The sequence below is a fragment of the Linepithema humile genome, chromosome 2 (assembly GCF_040581485.1).
Source record: "Linepithema humile isolate Giens D197 chromosome 2, Lhum_UNIL_v1.0, whole genome shotgun sequence".
Classification (NCBI taxonomy): Eukaryota; Metazoa; Arthropoda; class Insecta; order Hymenoptera; family Formicidae; genus Linepithema; species Linepithema humile.
This window is the reverse complement of record NC_090129.1, coordinates 35,513,389-35,526,032: the sequence shown is the minus strand read 5'-3', so window position 1 is coordinate 35,526,032 and position 12,644 is coordinate 35,513,389. Positions and strand designations below refer to the sequence as shown.

At 35.7% G+C, this 12,644-nt stretch overlaps 2 protein-coding genes across 4 annotated transcripts; one reads left to right on the top strand and one right to left on the bottom strand.

Moving 5' to 3' along the window:
• Window positions 1-822: 822 nt before the first annotated feature.
• ari-2 (E3 ubiquitin-protein ligase ari-2) lies at window positions 823-5,090 on the bottom strand. Of its 3 annotated transcripts, none has more exons than XM_012379304.2 (7): window positions 4,668-5,090; window positions 3,762-4,275; window positions 3,445-3,676; window positions 3,239-3,356; window positions 2,884-3,108; window positions 2,585-2,797; window positions 823-2,494 (listed from the first exon to the last, which is right to left on the bottom strand). In XM_012379304.2, the coding sequence occupies exons 1-7, from the start codon at window positions 4,668-4,670 to the stop codon at window positions 2,339-2,341; spliced, it is 1,461 nt and encodes a 486-aa protein (XP_012234727.1). In that variant the 5' UTR covers window positions 4,671-5,090; the 3' UTR covers window positions 823-2,338. The 3 variants fall into 3 exon arrangements, with proteins under 3 accessions (XP_012234727.1, XP_012234728.1, XP_012234726.1); XM_012379305.2 differs by having other exon boundaries at window positions 4,839-5,090; XM_012379303.2 differs by lacking the exon at window positions 4,668-5,090 and adding an exon at window positions 4,387-4,661.
• A 1,151-nt stretch (window positions 5,091-6,241) lies between these two features.
• On the top strand, window positions 6,242-7,606 carry Polr3G (RNA polymerase III subunit G). Its single transcript, XM_012379307.2, has 2 exons — window positions 6,242-6,384; window positions 6,654-7,606. The coding sequence occupies exon 2, from the start codon at window positions 6,688-6,690 to the stop codon at window positions 7,357-7,359; it is 672 nt and encodes a 223-aa protein (XP_012234730.1). The 5' UTR covers window positions 6,242-6,384; window positions 6,654-6,687; the 3' UTR covers window positions 7,360-7,606.
• Window positions 7,607-12,644: the final 5,038 nt, after the last annotated feature.

Genomic DNA, 12,644 nt, shown 5'->3' with positions numbered 1-12,644 from the left:
GTGTATCTTTAGTTTTGCAAAAAAGGTTACTATCGAATCGTTACTAAAGAAAATAAGAGGGAAAAGAGAAGAAGAAAATAATATTTTCTTCTAAAAGGGACGAATATTCATATCTGAGAAGCAAAAGATATCGTCTAGAATATCGTCCGATTCAGCGCGCCGCGCCGCGTCGCGCTGCTGAATTATGCAAAACTAGCGAACCAAATGACGACGCAAACACTAATTTTATAGCTTGCCGCCATCTTCAAACGCGCGCCATCAGTAGTGTGATGATAAAATACTATTGACTTGTTAAAATATACGAGTGTACGCGAGTGTTGGAATGATATAAGAGTGTTATACGAGTGTACGCGAGTGTTTGAAGCAAATTCTAAAAGTTCCAGTTTATGACGTTATATTATAATTATTTAGTCGTTTAAATATTTTTATTCTGAAAAGACAGTTTTTGTACGATTAGTATATTTTTTTGCAAGAAAAGAACAGATTAAATATAAATACTTATGCTTGCATATTCTTTATTCGATAGATTTTAACTATTTAAAATTTGAGTTTCTCATAGAGTTAATGAATGTGTTTAAAAATTTTGAGTTTAATACGAGATAAGGCTATTTTGTTTGAATTGTGCTTATTATTATTAATATTAATTTACAAACATTTTAACCTTGTGCAATAGTGGTTACTTTCTATTGCACATTTAAGAAGTTGTATATACAGGGAGGGATAAATTAGAGAGACTTTTCTCTCATGATTCATTATCTCTCAATTATCTAAAATTGTCTTATCACTGCATTATCCTAATTTGCACAACATAGTTGTCCACAGTTTTACGTTAAAGGTTTTTTTTATTTATCTTACTGACACATTATAGTTATTACATATTTCGCAGAATGTTATAATTCGGGTTTCTCGATGATTACACCCTTCCTGGCGTATGTTGCGCAGTAAAAGTCATATTCCTAGTCTAGTGAATCGTGTTCTTGCCTTCATTTAAATATTTAAAAAAATGTAAGTTCGGTTACGGCTATAGGTATGTCGCGAATATCTTTGATCGTTGCATGTACTTCTTAAAATCTAGTTTAATAGAAAACGCGTCGCATTGTTTCCTTTTTCCCTTCACGTATATGTTTACTCTGCTTAGTATGTACACGGCGGAGAGTGGTACCATCATTTCTTGGCACCGGAATACTTAAATTAGGCTATCGGTTTTTTTTTCCAATTATATTGGGCGTGAATATATCTTAAACAATATTTTGAACAAGCTTCTGAGAAAGAATCGCGCGAACAGCAATGAAGACATTCAATCAATCGATATTTTTCGCATCTTTTACAACACTGCCTTCTATCGAACTATGCCTGTAACATTAATGTTTTGATGGATACAGGATGAGAAAAGAAAAAGAGCGATCGCATTTTTGAAAGTACTCTTAGACTAGGAAACAAATATATATTTTAACATTGAATTTTCGATAAGTCAGTCGATATGATTAATACTTTGCTCATCGATTTTATCCTAACCAAGTAAATGTCTCGGACGTCAAGTTTTTTAATATAGACAAAAGAATTTAATATTTGATAGAATGTAAAAAAATGGTTTTTAATAACGCTTTAATAATGCTAAGAAAATATTACGATCAATTCTTATGGAATCAAATAATTGATACAATTCGAAGCATATGGCATCGCTAAATTAATTCCTATACAATACTCTCATTATCAAACAAAATCACACCTTTATAGTCGTATCCTATAATGTTTTACTGCAAAGCAAAATATCCTCGTTCCTATAACTGAGTATTAATTATGATCCTTCTCTTAATTCTTTATCATATAACAATTTCTCCACATTTCATACATGCTTTTATATGAAAGTATTCTAAGAAAATTTTACATAATGAGGCATTTTTAATTAATTGCAGATTATTTATTAATATACATATATGAATATATAATATTTTTATTGAAATCATTATATGTTCAATATATAAATTATTTATATGTATACTTTGTGCGAATAATTTATGAATACAATAATAACTTATACATTTGAGATACATATTGTACAATACACATTGATACTATTTTTATATATTTAGTACACTTTGTATACAAAAAGCATACTAAATATATACAATGTGTACTACTTATATATTGAATTTACAATGATCTCAATAATTTATATAGTCAATATAAGTTGTCAAATGTTAATGTTCAATGAAACTTTTGCAATTAGATTGCGGATCGTAGATCCACTTGAAAAGTAAAAACTTATCATTACGATCCAAATTTGTTCGATTTTGTAACTTGAGAGTGAGAGTACAAGAGGCTAGTACTCAACTAATTATACCTCGAGGAAATCTTTTAGCAAAGTGACACGACGTTTTTCCGCAATATCCATTTGATTTTCTAGATCTCCACGATCCGTTGTTTCCGCTCGTTCGATCTTCCATGAAAGGTTCTCTATTTCGGCTTCTAATTGAGCTTGCTGATACTCGAACTGTTAGTTTCGTAAAGCGATAGTTAAACACTTGTTTTTGATCATATGTATTTTACTTTTAATGTTCGTTTTATTATTGCGAAATCTTACCAGTTCTTTACGCGGGCCAGATTCCATGTAATAGGCGTACGGATACGTGTATTGCAGAGTGTAACGGCAACGTGCTAAAAGCGATGCCGCTTCGAACAGATGTTGCCAATCTATCCACGTGCCGCTCGCTTTCATCACTTTATTATTGATTCTCATCTTGATACCCTCTAACGTTTGTTCCTCCAATTTCAATGATTTGCTATGATTCTCCCACTAAGTACACAATGTTTAGTGAGCAGGAGATATATAAAAATCGCAGTTCCGGTGCAGAGATTCCATTAATATCAAGCCGAACTTACTCGTTCGTAATAGTGAAGATACTTTTTGAGAGCTTCTCTTGCCTGCGCGTGAACGCTTTCGTGCGCAATATTCGGGTTCTCCTTGTAACGCGAGCATTCGTAATACTCGCTACCGTGTGCTTTCCAATCCCCAAGGCACATCCAGCAAAAGTCGTGTTTACAATTGTAACATTGCATGTGATTGCAACCGCCGTTCTTCTCAATGCAGATGTGACACTTTGGGCACTGTAAAATTTCAATTATTATATTATTCTATACATTTTGATACAGCAATTGTACAGCAGATTAAAGCACATGGAGCATTTTTTCGGATTCTTTGTTCACTGTCTTTCATAGAGGGTAGGATATAACTCACATCTTTGGTATGAGCACTAATGTAATTTGCTGTCTCAGAATCATCCGCACATTTTGTCAGCCACTTTTTAATTGTACTGCAATCGGTAGGTGCATGATACTCCATGCCACATCGGAAGCTGGAATCAAGAATGTTCTCACTATCTCTCTCCAAAAACAGCTTACGTATACCGTATATCAATACGGTATGCATTTGCGACTATTTACCAGAATATAGTTTTACAAGATGAACACATGACTCTTTTTGCTCGTTGTTCCTTCGAGCGCAAAACTATTTGGCAATTTGGACCAGGGCAGAATCGTAGTTGCGGGTGAGACTTGACGTAATCACAGAAGGCAAATTGCTGATACCTTTCTCTCATGTTAGGCTTAGTGAGTAAAGAAAGGACAAAGTCTTCTGGAGCTAGAATATCGCAATCTTGTGCCATGCAGCTTATACCTGTGTAAAAAGAAAAGAATGTCGATACATTTTTATAAAAATTAGCGGCTTAGTGACATAATAGGAAAAAAGCAGTATTACTCACCGGTAGATATACCTTGAGTTATTTGTACTTCAAAATGCATACACCAACAGTCTTTGCAAAACGAATGTCCGCATGTAAGTGTAGAAAACTTATCTGCGGGAAAAGCCATAACGCAAACTGAGCACGAACTACCCCTCTGACCTTTCAATCCTGGCACTTGTTCAGGGGTGGGTTTAATCTTTGAACTAATCAATAAACTGGAAGCATTGGTACGGTACTTTGTGACGATGTCTTGTAACGCCCAATTGTGTGCATGTAACAATACTTTGGCTAAGGATGGCGTTATGTGAAGGCTGTTACTTAACACCTCTACACTCTCATTCAAAAGTCGTTCCACTTCCTCCACTCGTAAACAGTCGTGTACTGCATACTCGTGATCCCTTCTATTCTGCTCCGGGTCCACGTCGTTATCCACTTCGCCACCCCACGGCTGTACATTGTAATAATCCTCATAGCCAGGATCTCCACAATCGGAGTCCGAACAATCCATTTCACTCTCATTCTCGCTCGACATCTGTGTAATAAATATTTCATACATTAGCCGCATTGTACATATAATGTGTAAATCTTTTCATAGGATTAAATATCGTTAGTTAAAGTTAAATGAATTAATGGTTAAAGATACCGTATCGAGTGACGCCAAGACAAATGTCAGGCACATATAAAAGCATACTGGCATAACCTTATAATTGGGAAAGTTTATTGAGAAGTCATAGAAAATTATTGGACGAAGCTAGGAGGAAATTAAAGATACAGGGGAATAATTGTTCACGATAGTGCACAACAATCGCGTCGCGAGTGAAGCCTCGAGTGAGGCGAGAAAGGATCTGACGCGTCGTGACAGACGCATTCTCGGGCATTTCGTTCGCAGGGGAAGAAGCTTTCGTGGATTCGTCCACGATTTACCATTCGCGCTTCTGTGACCTGTCTGAAAGCGACTGCTCGAGCTATCTCCCTCGCTACCTGCGGGAGAATGCGGTCTCAACAAACAATGTCACCGCGTAAATGCGCGGACGGGTGCAGTCACGACGACAGTCGTGCGCGGAGCGCGAGCAAACCGTTTTTCGAGCGACCCACCTTCGGTCGGCTGTGGCCTCGCGATTATCAAGAGAAATGCATTTATGTACTCGTTTCTACGTGCGAGAACGTGCGCGAGTGTGCGCGGCTGTCAAAAGGAACTTTGTGACGATTATATGCGACCGGCGGAATAACTATCGTAACGAATGGACGCGCGAGCACGCGAAAGCGTATCACGTCTCTCTCTCCTTGTCTCTGTCTGGTACTCTTTCTCTCTTTCTCTCTTTCGCGCGCGCTATATATATCACGTATGCATATATATATATACTGTGTACATATGCATATGCGTCGTAACAGATGATCCCCGTTTAATCTGTGAGCAGATAAGACCGTCAAAGTCACCTGACGCAAAACAGCTGAGCGCGAGCTAGTTGTGTGTGTGTAACACTTTTTCTATTTAAAAAGTGAAATAAATATATATTGCGAATTAGAAGAAAGAAAAAGAGCGGAGAGGAACGTAGCAGGAAAGTGTAAGGAGTGTAGTTGAAAGGGACAGATCTAGATCAGATGTAGTAGCAGTCTGTTCCTTTCAACTGTATTTCGCTACGCTTTAATGAATATATAATTCTTTTAGAAGGAAAAAAGAAAAAAAAACAAATGTGCAAAATTGTAAGAAATGCAATAAAAAAATCTTGTGATTATTAAAGCTGTATTTAAATATCGTAAGTTAATTTTTTTATTTTAATATCTAGAAATTTCATGTACTTAAAATTTTTTACACACAAAAGTTATATTTGTGCTTAAATTTTTTATCTTTGAAGAATAAATTGATAATTTGTATAAAGAATATAATCCATACAGTTTAAAGCGGTTTCAAAAATATTGCAATTTGCAAATATTGTCAGCTTTGAGTATGATAAAAAGATATAGTTGTCCATTCTTTTTTATGAGTGACAGGGATTTATTGGATCTTTTTGGAAAGAGAAATAAAAACTCAGCGTCATCTGTTTTAGTACGGGTAAACCATTATGATTTCGTTTTGGCGGTGTTGCGACATAAAGGAAAAAACAAACATAATTACAATTTTTTACTTAATCGATGGAATCACTAATATTACTTTCATAACATCTATTTCAACATTTCGTATTTTTCTTTTTTACACGAAACATCTCTAACAATACACTTTATTGCAATAAAATCCGTCTGCTAGTGCTTGCGCTATTACACATGCGTTTGTCCCTTTGTCATAACAGAAATACGCATTTCATAACCTATATGCGAGTTTCGGAGCGCTTTTAACCTATAACACGTGGTCAACGGTGGTCTTTCCACTCAAACATTATGCCACAATCAGTTTATTACGATGAAGTAGAAATTGAAGACTTCGAGTACGATCAAGACGAGGAAGTTTATTATTATCCGTGTCCTTGCGGCGATCAGTTCCAAATATCTCTCACCGACTTGATCGCCGGTGAGGAGGAAGTTACATGTCCTTCCTGCTCCCTCGTGATCAAGGTGATATACGATAAGGAAGTGTTTCGTGCTAAACAAGAAGAGCTCGAGAAGAAAAACGAAAAGAAGGAATTGGCATCGCAGACAGTTTAAGGTAAGTAAAATTAAAATCTTGAGATATCCTGAAGTAGATAGGTTAGAATTGCGTTAGATGCGATTTTACAAAATCTTAAGACCGTTGGATGTTAGAAAACAATAATTTATAAATTGCCCTAAAATTCTATAGTATTAAAGTTAATATCAATTAATAAAGTTAAAATCAATTAATCAGAGTTATATTTTATAGTACAAATTTTTGGGAAGTTATATAATTTTTTACTCTAATATACTTAGAAACTTTGATTAATGTCATGCATTTTTTAGATCACGTGGCAGGATACAAAGTAAGACAGGAAGGATGGCAGGAAGAACGGCAGGACGTGGCAGAAAGCCCTCTATGTCTTTTTCCATGGAGCAGTTGGGTGTTTCTAAGGGAGAAGCATTATCACCACCACTTTTACAACCGTCGCCGAGTTATCCTCCATTGGATCATAAGCCTCTGCCTATCCAGATGACCACTGAGATGAGTTACTTGGTCGAACTGAAGAGGGATTTTACTGAGTATATGCGGGAGTCGCCGAACAATGTACAAACTGTCGTATTAAATGAAGATATTGAACGATTCTGCGAGGATTATGATGAAACTATTATGACCAATAAATCAGAGTACGAATCAATGCACGACTGGAGTAGGATGCCGATGGAATTGAAATCATCGCGAAAACGCAAGTTGAGTGATCAGCAACAGAGCACGCAACCAAACAAGAAACAAAAGGTTGTAGATATTGATAAAAAACTAGCCGAACTAGAAAAGAAAGAAAGTGCACAACAGGCTGATGCGGAGAAGAAAACCAAGCAAGAAGGAGAGGAAGAGGATGAATCCGAGGAGAAGGAGGGCGAGCGTGTGAAGAACGAAAATGAGATAGATGAAGAGATGGATGATGGAACTGATTATGCGAACGAGTACTTCGAAAACGGAGACAATTACTATAGCGAAGATGAGAATGACGATGGACCTATCTTTTTTTAATGCATAAACGCAGTGCGCCTTTAATCTCAGAGATAGCGACTCGTCTTGGAGCTTGGAGTATTGACAAGTTGCTGTAAACTCAGCTGACTCGTACGATGTGTGAAATTTTTATTAGTCAATTTTTATCTTTAATTATACGCTGTTAATTTGTTGTTCTGATCTATTGATTAGCGTGCGTGGAATAAACGAAGACAGAAGTCGTTCATGTGACTCAATAGAATAATATAGCTTGGAGATATAAATCTAATATTGATTATATTGTTTCCTTTCTATTTTTTTTATGGGCGCAAAGAAACGAAATCTTTATTTTTAACTTTAACATCATATGGCAGTACTAAACTTTAGACAAAGAGACATTGTACATTAGTAATCGTTTATTATATATTCGTTATAGTTTATTACGCTTTCCTCTGTTTTATTGAGGAGGGGAGTAATCATTGATACGACGCACTCGAAATAGGAGGCACGTAGCGGGACAATGAAAACAGTCCACAGGAATCACAGGAAGCGTCGGCGTGTTCTTTATTACGAGTATTTCAATTTCTAATATATAATATATATTTATATATATATATAATATATATATATATAGCCATAATAATCTGCAATTATTGTAATAAATGACCCGCCTCTATGATGCGATCGGATAGTAAAAACGTAAATATTCGGGACGAGTGAGTCCAGGGAGGAGAAAAAGGAGGGGGAAACGGGGTAAGGAAGGCGATTGAAATGCGCAAAAGTACCGTAGTGTTACGTAATGCTCATTACGCACACCTCGTTTAGTCCTGGTATCTCGATTTCTTATCTCTTTTTCTTTTTTGTTTCTTGGAACGAATATTTGCGAATTCACGCGGCGATTATAGTGACGAAACAAATGTTAAATCGTGGAGGAGCGATCACCTGAAAGACTGCCTAACCAGTCACTGATCATTCTTCGAGTTTCTGACCCGTCCCTCAAGGCCGAGTTTGTGATCGCAGGATGTTTTCGGATTATTCAGAGGTCCGAATTCTTTGCGAGAAACGATCCGGCAGACCGGGAAGAATTGCATGAATTCTTTTAGGCGCAGTATAACGGTAAAAGAGCGTCATGATTTGGCAGTAAATTGAACAATTTTTTATAACGACGAATCTTTGATACCATCTTCGGCTGAAGGATTCAAATTGTTTTAAGAACTTAGTAAAGTGCTCGAACGCTTATCGCAAACAATTCGAACCTAATCGTCCACAATGATCGTTTGCATATTCTTCGTGTGAAATTATGTGTGTAAATTCTTCACGTATGACAAATTAATACACATCATTCTCGCGTTTCTCTCGAGTGTCCCTAAACAGTATAAGATAGTTTCTCTACGTTGAGCCAATTAATGCGCGTATATTATAATAATCGTATACGAATAAAAGCTAAATTAAAGAATTGAATATTATAATATTTAACATATGACATATGTCCATTTATATATCGGATTATGTTAATACAAATATAGAAGAATAGCGAATTGATAAAAAATCGCCGTGAAGTTGGGAATGATTTCAGCTTATACTGTTTAAGATTACACAATGCAGTAATCACTCGATCACACTGTCACAGCCAATTGATCTGTTCTGATAATTCGAGAAATCATCCCTTTGATCTCAAATGAGCTTTTAGCTGCACTTTCTCTCTTCTCGCATCAAAACAAAAGAGAAATGTGGAGAAGACGCAGCTAAAAAGAAAGAAGGGAAAGACTTTATTTTATCTATAGCGTTATTATTATAGTTCTGAACTGGGAAAATATCTGCAAAGAAAAGAGAGAGAGAGAGAAGGATTCGTCGAAATTTACATCCGAATATTACGGGTGTATCATGTATATAAATTAATTGTTCGCAGCGTTTCGTTGTATCAACGTGACACGCTCGTATGAAAAGTCTCGCGGGACACCATGAATAAATAAAATCAAATACAATTTTACAAGGTATCATCATTTCGTACTACGTAGGAAACAGCCTGCCTGTATCTCTATCATTCCAAGCTCTTTTATTATCAATAACCGTTCCTTCGCCAGTTCTCATTTTTTGCCAAAGTTTTCTTTAATCGCCCATCATCTTTATCGTTTCATCTATATATACACACACATATATATATATATATATATATATATATATATATATGTGTATATATATATATTTTTTTTTTTAATACAATTGTCGCGTTTTTGCACAACCTATCTATGAGTAAGTAGGGTTAGTCTCGGGACTAAGGCGTGTTTTAGTCTCGAGTTCTCGTGCGCTGGACCAAAGCATCGATATATCATCTCTCGTTGATAAATAAGCTTTATCCCGCTTGCACTCTGCTGATTGATAGTCCAGTTCGAAAACGCAATTTTTTAATGAGTGCTAAAATCATAAGTCAGATATAACATATTTGACTCGCTCAGTATTGAAAAAGCACATATAAATTTTCTTATTATAAAATATTACTTTTAAATTTTAGTAATTTGAAGAGATAACATTGAGTGTGATTTATTTATAATTGTATAGTATTTCGTGAAAAGTCTATCGAATAATTACTCCAATATAATCAGAATCAATAAAAAAATATATCTAATAGTTTATTAATAAAATAATAAAATTGATTTTTCGATTGACATAATTCGAAGTAAATTTAAAGAATTTTTGTTTGGCTTTTTCGAGCTAAACCATCGGCAAACTTATACTTTTCGCTTCAGTATTGAAAAATGTGACGCGAAAATATAATCCGAAAGAGTTTCCAAAATCGTATTGTATAAAAGAAGAAGGGCGTTTTCTCTGTTGATACTATAAGAGGGACGGCTGGCATGACTGCGCTTCGTATCCAATCTTGCGATAAAGCTTTTAAGCGGTTTCCACTTTCGATACGATTTGTCGAGTCGCATGTTACAATTAAGGTAAAGATCTCGTAATGAAATAAGTCGAATGAGAGCCAATTAACAGTATTTATGCATTAATGAATTATTGCCATCGTGCCACTTTCTTGTTTTTAATAAAATAAATCAGGACAGAATTATTCGATGTGGATGAAAAAGATTCTCGTCACCATTCCAAGTTAGTGACGTACTCTCCATTCCTAGGAAATTAATTGGAAATTATATATAATTACTTAATTATTACAATATTCTCTTTGCGTTTTGTTTTTCTCGCTTTTCTTCTCGTGGCATCATAATAGGCAATTATTATTTATGTTATGAGCGGGGCAGAAAATTAATCGATGACGATTTGGCAACTTATCATACACTTAGCGATACGCAAAAAAATGCTGCGAATTTCTCGAAAATCAATCTTAACATTAATTAACATTAATTAACATTTCTTATGTTCTCCTTTGGATTTCTCATTCGCACGACTTTATATACGTCGTCTCCATTATTATCTATAATATATTTATTAACGAAATCGATTCTTCTCAGATTCTCCTCGACGTTATTCTTTGACGTTATATCTCGCTTTGTCGCGAAGCTTTCTTTCGCACATTTTCGCACAATTACGAGGCAACATACAACGTGTCCAGCACGCTAATTTGTCGCGACGAAAAATCGTTTTGCTAATCGATAAGAATTTATACCTTCAACAATTATTATACGATATTTTTTTTTTCTACGCACTTTCATCAACGGAAAAAAGTGACAAGAACGTAGAATATATCGCGCTGCGTGTGTCCCACTCAAAAAAAGAGCGCTGGACAAGTTTCTTTCACAGCTTTCTTCATCTATATCTTAATCATAACAACAAAGTGCGCTCAGGCTGCGATAGAAAAAAAAGAGCGAAGCGTATCTTTCGAAAATGAGAATGGCGTACATCCATAGCATACACAGTTAGCTAACTATGATCATGTGAATCAACGCGACATAATCCAATGGCCCGACACATTGGAATTGTTTAATCATTTGTTAATTGATAAAACGATATCGCGTAATTGATATATTAAATGCGCTTGCGAATAAACTTGCGGATCGATGCGTACGCAACGATATTAATGAAGATTTTAGATGCGTTGGACGTAGTATTTGCCTTCGTGTATCAGTTTTGGTCGTTTTGGAGAAGCGAAAAACGTCGTTTCTCGCGGGGTCGGAATCATGGTCTGATTTATGTGGTATGATGTTCCGAAAATCACAGGACAAATCGGCTTTTGAACTCGGACGGGCAGTGTAAGCTTGCGAGGTGCTTTTTCAGCGTGTGGCAAGCGCGATTACAAGCCGTATATACGCATTTTCGTCTCGATAGTATCGCTTACGTCCAAGTGTTCGAATTTTCATTGTCAAGTGAAAAGAAGAAAGATTTATTTTTCAATTGTTTTAGATCAATTAAATCGCTGCAAGCCATAATTAATAAGATTTTCCACGATTTTCAGCAAGATAAAATGTGGAGTAAAATAAAGTGTACATCTATTTTATTTTAAAGTAAAATGGAATTAATTTCTAGTTAAATAGTAGATCGGGGCGTAAGCAAGACTAACGATACGTTTAACACAAATGCTAAGAATGGGTGCTCGCGTCGAAGGGTGCAAATGATATTGAGATAGCATTGGCAATGAAATCGGGGCTGCAGTTCTATCATCGTCAGTCGAACGATGCTGCGAAGCGTTCATGTCTGTGATGGAACAATCGGTGACGATGATAACTTGTATCGGTAGAATCTAGAAATCTGGGCGACATGAGCGTCAGAAAATATCTGAAGATTATAATTCTTTAATCTTTTCGGATATTCTTTTTGGATATTTTTTAGATACCTCTTGTACAATCTTGCGTCGATTAGGAACGATTGTCGGCACTTTGTTCACGTGTATCTCGTAGCGGAGGAATTCTCGAGTTTCGTGAATTGGAGCCGCGCGACTCTAAATATCACTTACTCTAAATATCACTTTTTTTTTCTTTTCTCTTTAATTCAATGATTTGCTAACAACATTTTCAACATTGAGAATATTTAATTACTGCATTATAACTGCAACATCGAAAGCTGAAAGGCGAAGGTACAAAAGGGACCACACTCTCGCTCAATAAGATATGCTGCAGTTCTATGTGTTAAGTAAAACATCACTCTTTGGATGAAAAATTAGGCCGAATTTTTACGCAATGGACTTTCGGAGAGAAGCGCTACTGTGCGATTCGGTGCAGATGTAGTGTGTCTCAGTAATTTTCAGATTTTTCCACATCTTTCTCAACTTTGAAATTATTGTGAAAAATGCAAAATAAAGATTGAAAACGTTATCGTCTTTTGACATTTATAGAAGTTTGTGCATAAAAAGCGAGACAATTGAAATAAAATAGAAACTG

What these genes read in the sequence shown, in the direction of transcription:
- ari-2 (XM_012379303.2), bottom strand. Translation starts at nt 4,440, where the DNA reads ATGCCAGTATGCTTTTATATGTGCCTGACATTTGTCTTGGCGTCACTC. An exon ending in TTAGTGCTCATACCAAAGAT is followed by an intron (nt 3,109 to 3,238) that starts GTGAGTTATATC and finishes GAAATTTTACAG; the next exon opens with TGCCCAAAGTGTCACATCTG. An exon ending in CTGGCCCGCGTAAAGAACTG is followed by an intron (nt 2,495 to 2,584) that starts GTAAGATTTCGC and finishes CGAAACTAACAG; the next exon opens with TTCGAGTATCAGCAAGCTCA.
- Polr3G (XM_012379307.2), top strand. Translation starts at nt 6,688, where the DNA reads ATGGCAGGAAGAACGGCAGGACGTGGCAGAAAGCCCTCTATGTCTTTT.